The 19149-nt window shown below is 40.8% G+C and overlaps 1 protein-coding gene across 2 annotated transcripts in view; it reads left to right on the top strand.

The window, feature by feature from the left end:
• The window catches only part of TERB1 (telomere repeat binding bouquet formation protein 1), a 39766-nt gene that overhangs the window by 10713 nt on the left and 9904 nt on the right, over window positions 1-19149 (top strand). For both annotated transcript variants that reach the window (XM_045293948.1, XM_045293949.1), the window contains exons 5-15: window positions 2080-2211; window positions 3079-3139; window positions 3229-3335; window positions 3467-3589; window positions 8365-8517; window positions 10408-10539; window positions 11366-11491; window positions 12599-12750; window positions 14810-15150; window positions 16679-16743; window positions 17049-17144. In XM_045293948.1, the coding sequence (XP_045149883.1) occupies window positions 2080-2211; window positions 3079-3139; window positions 3229-3335; window positions 3467-3589; window positions 8365-8517; window positions 10408-10539; window positions 11366-11491; window positions 12599-12750; window positions 14810-15150; window positions 16679-16743; window positions 17049-17144 (1488 nt within the window). The remainder of the gene's footprint in view (window positions 1-2079; window positions 2212-3078; window positions 3140-3228; window positions 3336-3466; window positions 3590-8364; window positions 8518-10407; window positions 10540-11365; window positions 11492-12598; window positions 12751-14809; window positions 15151-16678; window positions 16744-17048; window positions 17145-19149) is intronic.

The raw sequence follows: 19149 nt of genomic DNA, 5'->3' as shown, positions 1-19149 counted from the left end.
GCTTGTCCTGTCTAGGTTTTCCTAAAGAAAGCTCATTTAAGACAAGTTTTCTAGGTGCCTCTACCACCCTAGGTTTGTGGTAGAGGTCAGGTCTGTGCCACTGGACCTGGGAAAATGGTGGTTTCCTGACCTGATGAATTAGAGAATGTATAGACCCAGTGATCATATCGTAAATGCATCTGCATCCCAGGAAGTTGGCTGTGATTGTCTTACGATCATTGGTCAGGTTTACAGTGTTATGGAACTCACTTCAGTCCTGTACTAGCCTGGATGGAATTGAGTGTGCAAGCCCTAGAACCTTCCTACAAGAGAATACACCTTGTGTAAAATATACCAGAGGCAGTGGGCGGGAGGAGGTGGTAGTGTTTGGTGGAAGGAGCTGATACCAAGGGCTCAAATAGAAATAAATGTTTAGAAAATGTTGATGGCAACATACATACAGTTATGTTTGATACAATTGATGTACCACATATGTGTATATATATATACATATACACACACACAGATGCTACTCTTCCTGAAGTGTTTTGGAGTGGATTGATTCTATCTGGGACAAACTGGCACAGTAGTAAGAAAGCTGTTGACACTTGGAAAACTTGAGATTTGGTGGTTCAAGGACCTTACTTTGCTCCTTACTGGAGGGCTGATGCCCAGTGATGGCAAAACTGGTGCACAGTTTATTAAACAGAGCTGCTGTTGTGGCCCAGGGAGGCAAGTGGATTACTCTGTCTTCCGAAGTCACCTCTTCTTTGAATTCAGACCGATTGCTTTCCCTCTTTGAAGGGAATGGATTTGTTTAGGAACGCTGCTTTGGACTTTGGATTGTCAATCCACATTTTACTTTGTAGACTAGAACTGACATACCACAGTGTTGTAAGAAGCAAGTTTCGACCTTTCCTCATATATACAACATAAAGGATAGTGACTAACTTACAAGCTACAGATAGGTCTCCATGCCTGTTCTCTCTTTTTATTGCTGTGTCTTTGGTCCTCTGGAGCAAGCGGGCCCAACAGGATGAGCAGATGAGTGATTGGAGCTGTGTTTCTTTTGTAACTCAGAAGACCTCTGAAGCGGAGCCAATGAAAATCTTTGGCTGTGGCCATGGATTTCAGGTCACACTGAAATTATGACTTCCTTAATTTACACTGCAGAAAAAATGTTTGCCAGCCTGGAAATTTGTATGGGTATTTTCTGTAGGTATAGTGAAACTCACATTTTTTATGGATTTTTGTTTGTTTTCTTTTTTTGCTGAAAATTAGGCATTGGAAATTACATTCTATTAGTCAGTCCTTCTGTAATACCATGGTTGTGCGCCACAAGCTATATATGCAGGATAATAACTTGTTCAATTGTGTTTTGTAATCGAGCACTATAAAACATGACGGAGCTGAGCTATTATTACTGATAGATTTTTCCTGTCCAGAAATTTGTATTTAACACTTTATGGAGCCCACATGTAGATTCAGTTTAAAGAAGAAAATAATTTTCTACAAGTAACCGTAAAAGCTAAAATAAGTACGGTAAATAAAATAAGGATTCTAGCCACAGTTTTCCTCATTCGGGTTGAACTACACTGTCCACCACTCACCTGTCAGTTTGTCATAGTGCAGTCACCCAAAGAGAACCGGTTTCAGCAGAGCTTCCAGACTAAACAGACCACAGAGAAGGAATAGGCTGTCTGCTTCTGCGGAATTAGACACCGAAACCCTCGTGAGTAGCGCAAATCACTGTCAGCTACTGATGTCCTCATGAATAGAAGCAGAGCATTGTCATTATAGTGCCAGAAGATGAGCTGAGCACATTGTTTTGTTTAGTTTGATTTTAACCAAAAAAATCTAGCACATTGAGATACGTGTTTCAGAGTCTGGATCAATTCCTTCTGGTTAAGGTTGTCTTCTTTGGACCGCTAAATAGAGTATACATTTATTAATTTGTCAGAACATATATCTTGGGATATATTGAAGGTCAATGTAATGAAATCTGGTTGAGAACCACTTCCAGTTCGACAATGTTGTAGTTTGTTGATTTTATATTTTAATTGTCTTAAAGAATAATTAAAGTTATGTTTTTCATTTCAGTTTATTGTCAGGAGACTTTGTGCACCTCAGAGTTGTTTGAAGACTTAACTTTGTTCCTATCTGATAGTGCTTCCAACTTAATTTTAAAAAGAATGTCTGTCTATGTTGTTTTGGTACTGGTTTCAAATAATAGTAAGTATTCTTTTTTATGTTTCAAGATCACTTCTTAAAGACAATAAGCTGGGACAGTCATTATTAATCCTTTGACTTTAGTCTCTGTGTTAGGCTGAATTGTCTAGAGACACAAAAGCAGTGACACTCATATGTAAAAGAATGAACTTTATATCAGGAAGTAAGTTTTACGAAAGGACAGCGTTCAGAGCAGTAAGAAGAGGAGGGATGAAGTGGGAAGCATGGGAGGGACATGGAATGAGTGTTCTTGCATTGTGGGATTGCAATCAATTAACACATGACAAAATATATATTAATTGTTGACGGAAGATTTATTTACTCTGCAAAGCTTCCCCCAATTTACAATACAAAAGCTGGGGGTGGTGGGAAATCTTCCTAACGTCAGAGTTTATATACTTAAATCCTATAATGGCCCTGTGATTTCAAGGATTTGATACCAAGCTTGACATGCTTAAGAAGTCTATAGCAAAAGACAGAAAAAATATAAATGTCCATCTATAGGAGAATTTATAATCTCGGTATATACACACAATGGAATACTGTGCAATGTTTAAGGATAAAGATTAATCTTCAAAACATAATAATCTTTTAAAAAACAATTGTGCTCTTAGTAATAATTCACATGGCAAATTAAGTTCTTGTTTAACAAATCCTGCACACGTTGTTCAATGACATGTTACATTTTTCACATTGTGTCAACATACTCAAGAATTCCATTCTGGGTGTTTCTGTTCCATAATAATCTTGATGACAGATTTTTATCTACTGTGATCCTGTGTTATATCTTGCAATCCTTCACTTTTAAAGTAAGCATTTAAAAGTTAATTATGTAGTGTAAGTCATGCATTAAAGGCTATTTTTCCCCAGGGACAGGACAGACACTCATCAGAGAAACAGGTTGTATTCAAGTTCTGACACAGTTGTTTAGGTAGGCAAATATAAATTTCTTTTTCTTAATTACTCACTACCTAAGACCTTACCACATTTATACTAATTTGTTTTCCTTTCACCTAATAGAACAGTTCTTTCAACAGATGAGTTGAATCTGTCAGATAAAAACATTTTCCAGTTGTGGTCTGGCGTATGCAGTGCTCTGTGTGCCTGTATCAGCAATCCTCAAAATGGTAATTGATCTCAACTATTGACATGGGAAACTAAAGTTCATAGGAAACTAAAACACTGCGACCCTCACTTCTTACAAATGGTATTTTCCAAATGACATTATTAGAACATGATTGGTTCTTTCTCCTTTTAGAAGACAATCAAACAATTTGCTGTTCACTTTTTCCACATGCCAATAAATGGTTAATGGATTGCATGAAACCTGAGATACTTCGCCCTGTTTGCTCATTTATCAGTCTCACTCTGTCAAATAATAGTAAGTATTAATTACTCTCTAGGTTAGACTTGAGGAAACCTTCCAAAGCATAATAATGCATGTCATTTTGGACACCTTTAAAGCGATGCAGATAGGACAGTCTCAAGAGTAGGTGTTGTTAGGCTGTCAGAGAGATGACAGTCCAAGCATAGTTTGGGATCTCCCTAGAAGCCCTCAAAACACAGCAACAAGATAGCAATGCTAACAACCCCAGACTGTGTCGTCCCCCCCTCCCCCTCCGCCCCAACTGAACTGAAGGAGAAGCATCTACAACAAAACCTCTGGAAACGTCCCAGATCGTCTGAAATGGAACAACTCAGCGCAGAACACCCAAGCAAAACTCATAGGACAAACACGAAACCACAACAGCAATTAGAAAGTAGTTTTAGCTGAATGACAGTGAAAGCACAAAATATTCTCAGAGGCAATGGATAGAGGGAGATGTACAGCATGAAAGCTTACATGAGAAGAAAGGTTTCTGATTAATTATACTAGTGTCCACCTAAGAAACTTGAACTCAGATAACTCAAAACGCACTGTCATTGAGTCGATTCCAACTCATGGCAACCCTGTAAGACAGGGTAGAACTGCCCCTGTGGATTTCTGAAACTTTAACTCTATGGGATTAGAAAGCCTCATCTTTCTCACCTGGGATGGCTGGTGATTTTGAACAGCTGATCTTGTAGTTAGCAGCCCAGTGCATAACCATTATACCACCAGGGCTCCTGAAATCAGTGGAATAGAAAAAGAACAGAAATGGGGGAAAAAAATCAATGAGCCCCAAAGCTGACTCTTTGAAAAGATCAATAAAATTGTACCCTGACTGATCAAGAAATCAAGAGAGCCCAAATTTCCAATAGCAGCAATGACTTACTTTAAGTCTTGACAGACATGAAAAAGGTTAATCAGAGAATAGTAGATGAGAAAATAACGTTCATTCATATTTAACTTGATTGCCTACGTAGAAAAAATCCCAAGAATCTGAAAAAGCTCCAGAGTTCCAGGACACGTGGTCAGTGTGCAAAAATCAATTGTATTTCTACATGCTAGCAACAAACAGTGGAAACTTTAGAGATGCTTTTTTTTTTTACAATAATACCAGAAAAACGAAATGTTTTCAGAGATACGTTTAACAGAATATAAGTAGTCTTCAAAAAAACTCATGGAAAAAAATGAAAGGATAATGGAATTTTTTCCCATGAATGTTTTAAAGCCCACTCCTAGGTGCAATTCTCAGCATGCTGAAAATGAGAAGAAAAAATTGCTAAGGTACACTAAAGGTGCCTTAATTCAATGGAAACATATATCATGCTCATGGGTTGTGAAATCATTATTTTTAGAATGTCACTTCTCAGATTCATTTCTAAATTCATGGCATTCCTATTGAAAATCTCAGCAGGCTCTTCCGTAGTAATTGGCCAGCTGATTCTAAGATTCACATGAAAACTATAAAGGACCTAGGAAAGTGAAAAATGGTTTGGAAAAGGTCAGAATTGCAGGACTTCTGTTGCCTGATTTCATCTTTTACTATCCAGTAATCAAGAAAGTGTGGCATTGATGTAAGTGTAGGCAGAGAGAATGGAGCGAATGCGAGACACCCCCACCACCTACATTGTCCGTTGGTGTTCTACAAAGGTGCCAAGGTAATTCTGTGGAGAGGGGCACGGGAAAGTAGTCTTTCCAACAAACCATTCAGGAAAAAGTAGAGACACATATCCAAAAAAGGAATTTCAACTCTCACTTCACACGGCATAGAGAAATTAACCTGAAATGCTCCATTTTTCAAGATAAAAGGAGAAAACAATCACTAGGTTGAGGGATTCTTACAAAAAACATAAACCACTAAAGAAAAACATGTAACTTGAATGCCATTAAACTCTTGTTGCTCTTCCAAAGATCCTGTTAAGAAGATGAAGGGCAAGTTACAGATTGAGAGAAGTTATACGGGCAAAGACAACCGATAACTTACAGACTGAATAAAAGAAAGGACACATAAATAAATAATTAGCAAACAGCCTAATGAAACAACAGGCAAATGATTTAAACAGATACTTTACCAAAGAAGGTATGCATATTAAATGAGACCTTAAAAACATGATTGTTGATGTCTCTCTAGTCTACCCCAGATTCACGTTGGCCCCGTGTGTAACAGGATTGGAGAGTTGTGAGTCAAAGGGTTTTCATGGGCTGAGTTGGGGAAGTAGATCTGGAGGCTTCTCTTCCTTGTCTTTTATCAGGAAACTCCACTGAATCTTGTTCCACATCAGAGCAACACACAGGTTCCCACTGACAGGGTGGTAGCTATGCTGAGGTGCATTTGCTAGGAATTGAACTCAGTTCTCCAGAATTCTACCATCGAGCCGTACTGCCCCTCTCAGCATTATCAGTCATCAGAAAAGTCCACACTAGCATCTAAAGAGATACCACTACACACTCCGTGTGGGTAGCAGTAAAAAGACTAGCAATGTTAAAATTTGGCAAGGAGGCGGAACTGAAACCTTTCACACATGCTTGGTGTATGTCTACAGTCAGATGTTTAAAACAACTAGTCACATTTCACACGCAAAGGAACACTTTTCTAGAATTCTAACAATTGGAATCTCTTTCTTTGATCCCTTGATAATATCTCTTTCTCTAAAAGCCAATGTGAATGACTGATCTTTGACCTTTAGCAAATTGGTATGGCATACAGATTAGTGAAAGCTTGAACTATTCAATGTACAACCAACAATTATGGACTAGGCCCTTCCCTTCTGCGTATAACTGGGGAACTCAGAATTTAAAACTTTGGTGGTAGCTTCTAAGCATTTAAAAATACTTCCTGTTTTGAACTTTAAAAAAATCTTCAAAAGAAGCCTTTTCTCCATAATAATAAAAAGGTTTGCTCGCTTTTAAATAATGGTTTCTAATAGAGCCTCTCAGATTTAAAAAATATGGAAAATATTAGATTAAGATCTCTGTGTTCTCTTGACCAATATAAAAGGTTGTTTTATAAAAATTATCTTTGGTCTTGTCTCTGAAACTAGGGCAGACTGCAAAGCTTTTGTGGCTGAACTAGAATTGCTAGCTTATTACATGCCTGTGACTGGAACAAGGCTGTGGAGACTACTGAAACCCCTGATCAAGGGGCTGCTCTCATCAGGGTAATCTTGAACAGGGAAACCAAGGAGTCTAGACTTGACACACACATCTGTCACTGAATCTTTGCTTGGAATAGATGTTAGGACGCTAAATTATAAGCTTCTAAACCTACTTGGCCTCCTACCCCCTTTTCAGAAAAAAATATTCAGCACCTACCCCAATTAAAACCATATGTACTGTCACCTACAATCCAGGGCAACATGTAGGTCTCTGGTTTTGCCACTTCCCTGGATTATTTCAGCATGTATCATCCCACCAATGGGGAAAAATGACCCACTTGGGGAAACAGGACGATAAGTAGTATGTGTTAATCTGATGCTTCAAGAAGTAGAAAACTTGGCTTAAAGATGGATAAAACACATGCTCTTTTGGAAAAGTTTCATTATTTTGCCTTTTTTAGCTTCAGGCGATCTGAGGAATGTGGTATGTTTGAATTCGGACAGTAAGCAGCTAACTAAACTAAATGAATGAGTGTTAGTTATAGGAAGTGCTAGTCAAAGTGCTCACGAAATGAACTGAGCTTTCTAGCATTTAAGATAGGATTATGGAAATCATTATGTAATAGTATAGCATATTATATAATAAGGAGCCATGGTAGCAGTGTGGGTTAAGTGTGGGCTCTTAGCCACAGGTTGGCAGTTAAAGTCCACCAGCTGCAGTTTAAGTCCACCCCTTGAAGATGTACAGTCTTGGAAACACTAGGGAACCGTTTCACTCTATCCTGTATTATTACTATGAGTTGGCATTGACTTGATGGCAGTCGGGTTTTGGGTTTCAGCCACAAGGTTGGCTATTCAAACCTACAAGCTGCTTTAAAAGAGAAAAATGAAGCTGTCTGCTTCCATAAAGATTTACAAAGCCCTGGAAAGCCTTTATATAGGGTCACTATGAGTCAGAATCAACTCGATGAGAGTGGGTTTGTTTTCTTAAGTGTATATATAGTTACTGTGTTAGTCCAGGTAGACTAGAGAAACAAATTCATAGACACTCACGTGCATAAGAAAGAGCTTTATATAAAAAAATAGTTGTATATTAAGAAAACATTCCAGCCAAGTCCAGATCAAGTCCATAAGTCTGATATTAGCCCATATATCTGATTCCAGTCTGTAAATTCCTCTTCAGACTCATGTGCAATGACACTGAGTGCAGGAAGATCACAGGCCAGTGGGTGGAAAGTCTTGTGGATCCAGCGGCAGTGAAAGCATTTCAGTGCTGGCTTGGGTCTCTAGGTGGCTTCTCCAGCTCCAAGGTTCTGGCTGCCATCAGCATAGCTCCATGTGGCTTGTCAATAGGAAAGTCTTGCAGGGAGAATCTATGTGTCCTGCCCCAGTGAGCTATTTATCTCCATAGCTCCTCAGGTCATCAAGCTGCGACCTGATTGACAGGCTAGTCTCCACCCCTTTACTCTTAATAGTCTCAAGTTGACACCAGATTATATAACTACCACAGATAGCTTCTGCCAAGGGGAGGTTCTTACATGTGTACTTAGTGATTATGGATGTACACAGGCAAAGATGGGACTTTTAATGCTCTAATTTTGGGATTTTTAATTTAAAAAGTCAAGTTAATGTTGCATTTATTGCAGTGCCTTGTTGACATGAGATATTCATAGTTCTGCTACTTCCTTCCTTAAGCTTCCGTTCAGAAACACTTCATATCTGTGGGCGGACTGGATGTATTGTCTCAAGTTCTTGTGAAGCTGGAGTCTGATTCCCACAAGACCCCACCCAGTGCTAAGCTTGCAGTAACGGTGATAAAGACGGTGGATGCCTGCACCATTGACAATCGTGAGTGAAAACGCCTTGTCATTTTCCTACAATTGTTCTTTGTTTCTTTTCAGCGTGGCTAATGCTGAAGTGACCCATTGTGCACACACAGGGACTGGACTTCAGGGGGCCTTAGAAATTATTTCTCCCAACTCCTTATTTGCCTGTGGAGGTTATAACATCCTGAAGACTTTAAATCTGCATCTTCTGACATCAGGTCTAGCGATAGAATCGTCATAAGACTGTCGATCATAAACCTTTGTTTCACTTTTAAGAACCATCATTAACTTAAAAGGTTGAGATGGAGAAATCTAAGGACATCTTGGTGATATAAGGAACGAAAAGCCAAGTTTGTAGATTTGAAAAAACAACTAATATAAAGAGTCAAGAAAAGCCTGGCTCTTGTTGATAAGCACAAGGTCTAACTTGCCTATTGCACCTTCACAAGGAGTGGCAGAACCAGGCTTGAGCCCATGACTACTTATGAATTGTTCTCATAGGAAAACCAGACTGACTTTGAAGAATAATGAAAAAGCACTGATGATGTTTTCCAAATCAACTAGAAAGGGCCTTCTGTGTGCCAGGCTCTCTCTGTGTCTGTGTAGTCATCTCCCACTACCATCAAGTTATTCTGACTCCTAGTGACCCTGTAGAAAAGTCTAGAACTGCTCCTGTGTCTTTCTGAGGATGCATATCTGTATAGGAACAGCAGGCCTCATTCCTCACTTGGAGCAACTGATAGTTTTGAACTACTGACCTTGTGGTTACCAGCCCAAAGCATAACCCACTATGCTACCAGGGTTCCTGTGGCCTTTGTTCTTCAGGTGCCCTTGAATTGGTTCCAACTTAAAGCAACAAAGTGGAACATTGCCTGGTCCTGTGACATCCTCACAGTTGTTCTTGTGTTTGAGCCCATGGTTGCAGCCAGTGTATCAATCCATCTCATCGAGGGCCTTCCTCGTTTTTTTCCACTGCCCTTCTGCTTTACCAAGCACGATGTCCTTTGCCATGGACTGCTCTCTCCTGCCAATACGTCCGAAGTATGTGATAGGAAGTCTCACCATCATTGCCTCTAAGGATCATTCTGGCTGTATTTCTTCTGAGACAGATTTGTTTGTTCTTTTGGCAGTCCGTGGTGCTTTATTATATTTCACCAATACCATCATTCAGACACATCGATTCTTCTTCGGTCTTATTCAGTGTCCAACTTTCACATGCATATGAGGTATGCATGTGATATCTAGAGATGTGACAGCTACTCAGTGCCATGGAGACAGTGCTGACTCAGCAGCCCTGTAGGACAGGGTAGAACTGCCCTTGTGAGTTTCCGAGGCTGTAACTGTTTACGGGAAGAGAAAGCCCTCCCTTTCTGCCATGGAGTTGACCTTGCAGATGGAAGCCTAATGCATAACCGGAGCTCCATGTGCTATCTAGAGATACAAAAGCTGATTAAGCTATAATCCCCCTGAGCCCTCCACAGTCTTAACTGTTGATATCAGTATTGTGAGACTCTCAGTGGATGCTGTTAACAAGCTCCATGAGGAGAAGCATCGCTGGACCATCTCAGTGTAGCTTCCATTTTGTTTCCTATAGAACAATGGCCGGTTAACAGTGTATTTCAGTCTGAGGCAGGAATCGATTATGTAGGCCATATTGCTTCATAGTGATAACATTATGCAGAACAATTAAGAATTCTTTCCCCAAAATTGTATTAGTAAACTATCTTCAGTGAGCAGAGGGATTCATGTCAGGTGTAAAACCATCAGATTGCAATGTGTTTATATTCACACAGAACATACATACATTAGATATACATGTGTGTTAGATGCGATAACAGATGTATAATAACCTTTCTCTCAAGACAAGGGGCGTCACGTGCTGTCTTTATTTCTCTCTCTCCCTATTCTACAGTTACGTTTGGAGTGATACTATCCAAGTACCACATTGTTCCCAAGCTGCTAGCATTGCTGGGCCACGAAGGCATCGATTCAGAAGATAGAGTTAGCATCATGCTTACTCTCAGTCATTGCATGGAAGTCTGTGGTAAGTACTGGACGTATTTTGTATGCTTTATAAAGCAAGTCAATGTCCACTTCTGCTTTTCCCCCCTTAGTTGCGTGAAGGCCCCACCTGTCTCCAGTCCCTCTGACCCAGTCTTTAACTGCTCCTCCTCCTCCACCCACGGCCGGCGGTCAGTTGCTGAGGTCTGTGGTCCTACATCTTTGTACCCCTCCTTAGCCTTTTCTGTCCATTTCCAGTGCCGCTCTCTGACTAGGCCTGTAGCCCCTCAACATCTTTCACCAATATGAGTGCAATTGCTGCCTTCCAGGACTCATTGTTTTTAAAACCTCAATATATTTTTTCTTTTTTTTTTATCATTTTATTGGGGGCTTGTACAACTCTATCACAATCCATACATACATCCATTGTGTTAAGCACGGTCATACATTTGTTGCCATCATCATTCTCAAAACATCTGCTTTCTACTTGAGCCCTTGGTATCAGCTCCTCATTTTTCCCCTCCCTCCCTACATGCCCCCACGAACCCTTGATAATTTGTAAATTATTATTATTTTTTCATGTCTTACACTGTCCGACATCTCCCTTCACCCACTTTTCTGTTGTCCGTCCCCCAGGGATGAAGAAAACTTAATATTTCAATCCACTCTTCGCACTGTAGTACCGGATTGATCAAGCTCCCCTCTGCTGGAAACCTTCCAAGATCCTGTCGTTGTCTCTCGGTCTCTCCATCTCTTTCCTCCCCTTGCATTTTCCTCCCTCTGTATTATCGCGAGGCAGAGCCTTGGCCTCCAGCAGATAGCTCACCCTGACATGATGGTCCTCTGCTGTCATGTTTGCTGTTTTGCAGTGGAAAACCAGTATGACTTTTTAAAAAACAATGGGTTTCCACGTGTGATGCAATTCTTAGTGGAATCTCAGAATGAGGACTTTAACAGAACTGCCACTTTTGTGCTGCACCACTGCCAAAAATTTGGTAAGTTTGCCATTCCTTTAAGAAAATATCAGCCAGAGCTTATAAAGCATTTCTTGCTACTCTAAGGAGCCAAGCCCCTTGCTGAAAAGCAAAGTGTGTAATTTGGACATGACAACTGGGGTGTATTCTGTATATACAAACTGATGTGAAACAGAGCAGCAGTATAAATAATTCACTTATGCTCTGTGGACAAAATCTGTAGGACTTAAATTTGGATGTGGAGAGTGGGTTACTATAAAATCATAATATAAAGTACCTGCAGGTAGTCATCTTTAAGTGTTTGAGTGCCTGTGATGTGTCAGCACTGCTAGGCCTTGGGGATACAGTGATGAAACATACTGTTTGTGTTCTCAGGGCTCAGTTTACATGGAGTAGTAGGCAGCAACTGAATAATGAGTGCAGTCTTAGAAGTTGACATAAAGGGGCTGAAGGGATGGAATACAGATCTTTGAGAGCCTCTAATGAAGGAGGCTAACTAACTTAGCCTTGCAACAGGAAAAGGAACCTTGAACTGAGGTCTGATGGTATAGAGCTAATTGGGTGAAAAGAAGCACATTTGTGATGGGCAAGTGTCTCAGGCACAAAGGCCCGTGGTAGGAGGAAGCCTGCTGCATCTCCGGATCTGATACAGGCCAGGGTGCTTGGAAACAGTGACAATGGTAAGGAGCTTGTGTAGTCTTTGTAGCAGAGAAACTGCTCAGACTCAACATGTGAAAAGATTATGGGAATTTAAAAGATTAGAGGAAGGAATCACCTTACACACGCTTAAAAAAAAAAAACCAACTACTTTTAAACTAGTATCTAAGCAACAGGTGGTGTCCGTCTACCTGGCAGAACTTATTTTCATGTTCTTCTCCTTCCTGTAACTCTGAAGGATAGTCTCCTTTATGACTATTGGATCCTGGGCCTCTGCCAGCACTTTGCACCTTTATTGTCAGTACAGTTAGGCAGTTCAGATAGTCGGATTGAGCAAAATTTAGAGAAGGTGTGTGTGTGTGTGTGTGTGTGTGTGTTGGGGGGGGTGTTAATGAGGATATCCTTATGAAAAACATTAAAATAGCATTTCGAATAATGGATAATCGCACTATTTCCCCCCATATTACAAAGCTGAGAAATTACATCTCAGTCTAGAAAAATGTTTTTTGGATGAAAATGAAGCTGAGCAATTAAGTGTGCAAGAGAAGAATCGTGAAAAATACCGGAAGAAAGCAAAAGAAATTCTACAAAGAATAACAGAACTTGAAAGTGAAAAAGATAAGGTTGGCTGCCTCTTTGTTTCAAATAATAGAGGAGGTTTTTCTTTCTTTTTCTAACAGGCTGGGTTAGACAGTATTCTGTCATTCACAACACTGCTTTTCCAGCTTGTAAGTTTGATAATTCATTGCAGCAGCCACACACTCAGAAACAATATTCACAATTACAGGCCTCCTTAGGGAGTTAAGTTGAATGCTCAGGATACAGTTGTTCAGTCAGGATTCCCCCCAAAGGGCATGCCACTCCACTGTAAACCTCAACCCCAAAGGCATTCAGTTCAAGTTTTGTGGGTCAGTGAAGCCCACTTAATTCATTTGGGAGAATTAAGTGCCCAGAGGCACCCACCTCCAGGAAGCCATAGCTCCAGCTCTGGGGGTCAGCAAGCCCAGTTCCCTAACCAAGGGCCTACGTCATCACCATAGTGAGCACACCAAAGCATACTGGCTCCCTGTAACGCTCACTCCCGGCAGGCCTTTTCTCTCAGAGGCACAGACTTGCCTGAGGTGATGCAAAACCAATTTTCTTGCAAAGTTAATTTAAAATTGTTAATAGCTCTCAATTTGAAATGTAAAGATAATACTCGAAGAACCATCCTAGAACAAAGAACAAGAAGAATTTTTAAAAGTGAGTATGAGTGTAAAGAGGCATAGAAGACAGCATCAAGAGACATGGCAGCTTTTTTTTTTAAATCATTTTACTGGGGGGTCATACAACTCTTATCACAATCCATACATATATCCATTGTGTGTCAAGCACATTTGTAAATTTATTGCCCTCATCACTCTGAAAATATTTGCTTTCTACTTAAGCCCTTGGTATCAGCTCCTCATTTTCCCCCTCCCTCCCCGCTCCCCCTGGGACATGACATCTTAATAAAAGTTCAAAAAATATAAAGGATGTAGAATTACCTTTTCATTTACGTGTAGGCAAACATACACACACAGATGTATTTCTCATGTTTTTCTGTGGATGTACACTTTATAGCTTTGTATGTTAGTTTTTGTACAACATAATTCACACATTATAGTTTGTTGATTGTTATGAATTTTATGTTATCGGTAAGCCATATTTGATTTATGTAGCCCTTTATTATTGGACTTCACATTTTATTCAGATCATCACACAGTGTAAGCAACTCTAGAGGAAAAATCCTGATATACAAGGGAGGAGGCTTCAAAAAGTTCAGAGGAAAATGGAATTAAAAAAATCACAGAATTTTCCCAGAACTTTTTGAAGCCCCTCCTCTGGCGGTCTAGTGGCTTAATAAGCACTGGACTACTAACCTCCAGGTTGGTGACTTGAACCCACCAGCTGCCCCTCTGGAGAAAGATCAGGCGCTCTATCCCCGTAACCACGAACAGTCTTAGACCCTGAAGAGCACGTCTACTGGTCCTAGGTGTTCTCTAGGAGTCAGAATGGACTTAACAGCAGTGATTTGTTTTTCTTTTTGTTATTTTTTAAAAACAATCTCTGCCTTTTAGTTGGCGTGACCATTTAATTTGCATTTAATATAATTATTGAAATTGCGGTTTTAAGTCTACTGCCTTGCTGTTTGCTTCCTATTTATCCTATATGGTCTTTGTTGTTTTTCCAACTTTTCTTGCCTTCATTTTCATTCATTTTTAAATATTTTAGCTTGACCTATTACCTAAACATTTTTGTTTTAATGTTTCAGTGGTTTAGGATTTATAATACCTTTCTTGATCTTTGTTGTTAATGATATTAGTTATTTCTTTTATGATTTATTGGCTTTGTGTAACACTTGGAAATATTAAATATGGTTTATTTTAGAATATATATAATTTATATATTCAAGTCATTTAAATATTTGATTCCTGTCAGTGTTCTCTTTGGATCCAATTTTTTTCCTCCAGATGCCTACTGATTGCCTCACCACTATTTCCTGAATAAATTTTCCTTCTTCTTACCAATGAGAACTGCCCCAACCATATGTCTTCTATTGGCAGTCATAAACTGGTTTTTCATTATGTCAAGGGAATATAGGTTTGATTATAAGGCAAATGAATTACCTTGAAATGATTTCCTTGTCATTCTTACATCTAGGGACACATACAAAGTGAAGAAACTAAGGACAGTGTTTCATCTACGAAGATAAATACTCAGAAACGCCTCCATGTAGATCCTGTTGGTAGAAGTGCAAAAGCAGACCATAAGGACAAATGCCCATCTAGCCACACTCAGAGTTCTAAGACCCCTGGAGCCATGTCTAAAGCATGTCCAAATGAGGACCAGATGGAGACCTTGTTAAAGAGTGCCAATCCGGTTAATGCTTGTTTTAGGGAGAGCAGGAAAAAGAAGACTTTGGGCCAAGCCAATTTAAGCAGCAGCCAAAACTTATGTGAAGAAACATCTTTTGAGAAGGATAATTTTGCTTTTCCGTCAAGGTACTGCTTAATCACTCTTTCTAACTGTGGCTGATTCATCAAGTACTTACTGTGTACTTGCTCTGTACCCAAGGGATAAGCACCGGGGATGCAGAGGTGCTAAAATATCGTCCTGGTGGGAAGGGAGAGTGAATGCGGAGGAACAGGCCAGTGTATCTACTGTCTTGCATGTCTTATTCCCTTTTTATTTTAACTCCAGGCACTGAGGGTTTCAAGCTGAGTGGCCTGATTAGATTTGAATTTTAGAAAGTGTACTCGAAACTAGAAAATGTAAACTGAAGCCCTGTACCTAAAGTCATAGTACATGCATTGATAACCCATGAGCAATACAGTGAAGACCAGTCTGTGAATGCAGCCTGGACAGGGATCCATTCAGGATGAGTTCTGCATGTGATGGCCTGCCCCGGCCTTTTCCCTTATTCCTGGCTTTCTTCTCCAGTATTTCTCTTTCTCCCTGCACAGGTAGGACCCAGAGCTGTAGCTTTTCTTCTTAACCCTTTCAAGTGTGTTCTTCTCTTATTGTTACTGTGCTAAGCAAAACTAAAGAGGGTGCTGCTGCGTTCTGGGCAAGTTGTTACAGGGAGAGAGAGCAAAATCTCACTGGTAGGAAGATGGATTATACTACCACCACCACCCTTTTTTCCCCTCTTTAAGACCATTCTTGGTAGTTTTGCCTTGATTTCTCAGGGATTGGAATCGAAAACCTGAGATATGCTGTTAGAACCACTCTTCGCTCCCTCTGGGCTCCCACCCACACCCTCCTCCCTGCATTAGAGTGAGTCTGATTTCCACCCAGCTGTCATTGCCATTGCCACCTTAATATGAAAGTCAGCTGAGTGATTATTAGTATCCATTTCTTTTCCTTTCTTTTCCTCTGTGCAGCTCCTCCTGGCATGACGAGAGGGCTTCAGAAAGGCCATGAAGGAATCCCCTTATCTTTTAATTCTGTACCCACCCCAAACGTTGCAGCTGGAACGGACTCGGTGGCAGTGAGTTTGGCTGGCCTGTGCACGTGAACAGACGGCTGTAGCTGTCGCTGCGTCTTTTCTGCTCTGCAGCTCTTTCCTTTCCTGCCCTGCCTGTTAGCGTTGTGGGAGTTTAGCCATCACGTACAGTACTCATCTAGGACAGCATTGAACTGCACAGGCCACGGGAGTCAGGAAGACCTTTCAGTGTTTAATACCGAAGACTTGAATGCTTGTTGCCAGAACTTTGCCATCCTGTGTCCATGTCCTTTGTTTCCTCCCACTGATGTTCTCTCCTTTCTTGTTCTCGTTCCTCTCCCTTTCAGAGTTTTATTTTTGTTTGAGGTCTTTTCCTTCTGTAGTTGTGCTGGCATCCCTGTTCATTACTCTCTGGAGTCTTGTGTAACTCCACTCTGGAAACAACGTGGGAAACGTTGCGGACCCTAGTTTGGCAGAACTGTAGATACTGAGCAGCTTGTTCTGCCCACCACAGCCCCGGGATCACACCGCTGCTCCCACACGGTGTGTTTGCCGTACATAATCTGCTGTCTTTTTTCTCTTAGTGACCGTGCTTTGAGACGGGAGACTCTCCTCACCCAAAATAGAAAGCAGCAGGTACCAGTAGTGGGTAAGATTAAAAATGGCTTTTCTTTGGTGTTCCAAGAAAACAGATAATTAAGTGGCTGTGGCAGCTGAAAATGCCCCTTGCTTTACCTGCTCCTTTGAGACTGAAGCCACTCCATTGACTGTTCTGGCTCTAATGACCCTCAGTCATCTTTTTTTGACATTCAGAACATTTCTGATCATCTGCCAGGGTGACTGGACATGGGCTAACATTTATGAAAGCATTGAGAATGAATAAATCTTTTTTAAGATGTCAGATTCTTTTAATTAATCAAAAACAAAATCTTGCATTTTGCCACTTTTTTCCAGATCCATTTACATTATGTTCGGACATAATAAATAAAGAAGTCATCAATTTTCTACCAACTGACAATTGCTCCAAAATGTTGGAGAATAGGTGCTCAGGTCAGTATCTTTTTAATTAAAGTTAATTCATAATTAAAACTTTATATATATAATAGGCGTTAGCCAGAAGGTATCATCGTTCTACCTGTGTAGTTAAACTTCTTTTCTTTGGGAGAAGTAATTGACTGGCTCGTCATAAAACCTACATCTAGGTACCTTGTGCCTGCAGAAAGAGAAGTCTACCTCGGGCTGAGATCCCAGTACAGGCAGACTTTGGAGACCCTCCCAGGCTGGGGTTCCAAACACCACAGTGCAGTGAATATTGCAGTAAAGCTGAGTCATGGGAATGCTTGCATTTCCCAGTTCATATAAAAGTGATGTGTACACTATACTATAGCCTACTGAGTGTGCATTGCACTATGGAAAGGTTTTCAGTGTTGTGAAAATGACCAAAATGTGACATGGAGCGAAGAAGTGAACACAGTCTGTTGGGGGGGGGGGGGCAATTTGTTCAAAAAACCACCTTCTCTGTGGAGCACAATGAAGTAGAATGAGGTCTGCCTGGTGGTGGTGTGGCTTAGCTATTGGGCTGTTAACTGCAAAGTTGGTTGTTCAAATCCACCAGCCACTCTGCAGGAGCAAAGGAGGGGCTGTAAGCTCCAGTAAAAATTTACAGTCTGGAACGTCTGCATAGGGTCGCGACGAGTCAAAATCAACTTAATAACATTGGGTTTGGTATTCTGGTTTTTATATTCATTTATATAAATCTACTCAATAAGTACCTTTTTAATTATTGATCATTTATATCACATTAGTGCCAGCTACATGTTTTTTACTGAAACTGTTTTTTCTATTTTTCAGAGACCAGTAGCATCTTTTGGGTTGTGCTCTGAACGTTTTAATCATTAAACATTCAAGCAGGGTCTTTGTATCTTTACAATGAAGGGATGAAGGGATGAAGGTTTCTCATATTCCAGGCACCACTGTTTCTTTTTTTTTTTTCATTGTACGTTTTTATCCATTTATTTATTTATTTATTAGCATTTTATTAGGGGCTCATACAACTGTTATCCCAATCCATACACACATCAATTGTGTAAAGCGCATTTGTACATCGTTTCTCAAAACATTTTCTCTCCACTTAAACCCCCGACATTAGGTCCTCATTTTTCCCCTCCCTCCCCGCTCCCCCCTCCCTCATGAGCCCTTGATAGTTTATAAATTGGTATTTTGTCATATCTTGCCCTATCCGACATCTCCCTTCACCCACTTTTCGGTTGTCTGTCCCCCAGGGAGGAGGTCACACACAGTTCCTTGTAATCGGTTCCCTCTTTCCTACCCATTCTCCCTTTACCCTCCCTGTTTTGCCACTCACACCACTGGTCCTATAGGGCTCATCCGTCCTGGATTCCCTGTATTTTCAATTCCTATCTGTACCAGTGTACCTCCTCTGGTCTAGCCAGACTTGTAATATCGAATTCGAGTCATGGTAGTGGGAGCGGGGAGGAAACATTTAGGATCTAGAGGAAAGTTGTATTTCTCATCATTGTTACATCGCACCATGACTGGCTCATCTCCTCCCTGAGACCCCTCTGCAAGGGGATCTCCAGTGGCCTACTAATGGGCTTTGGATCTCCACTCCACACTCCCCCCATCATTCACTATGGTAAGATTTTCACCACTGTTTCTTTTTACCACAGTCCCCTTGTAGCGGCTCCACCCCTTCGCCTCCTCTTCCACACCCCACTATCCCCTCGTGCACGCTTACCGTTGCCTTGGCTCTCTGCGGAAAATGGAGGCTCCTCCAAAGCCCTCTCAGAGGAGTGCTCTTCTTCAGCCTTGCTGAAGAGTTGATCTCTGGGACTAAAGCGGGTACCTGACCACATTCTCACTCTTATTCCTTTCTTTCTGCCCCATGATAACAACAGCCAAGCCTTCTCTGCACCATCTCTCTTGACATTGACACTTCTTTCAGAACCTTGGACTGCTCAGGTCGCCTCATCTTCAACAATGCAAATCCTCTGTGATTGGCTGTGCCTGGAAACCCTCATCCACCGGTGTCATC

This window comes from Echinops telfairi, unplaced genomic scaffold (assembly GCF_000313985.2).
Source record: "Echinops telfairi isolate 266 unplaced genomic scaffold, ASM31398v2 ScPeMD7_2291;HRSCAF=2852, whole genome shotgun sequence".
Taxonomy (NCBI): domain Eukaryota; kingdom Metazoa; phylum Chordata; class Mammalia; order Afrosoricida; family Tenrecidae; genus Echinops; species Echinops telfairi.
Note: the sequence above shows the minus strand (reverse complement) of the source record. Positions and strands in the feature narration are given on the sequence as shown.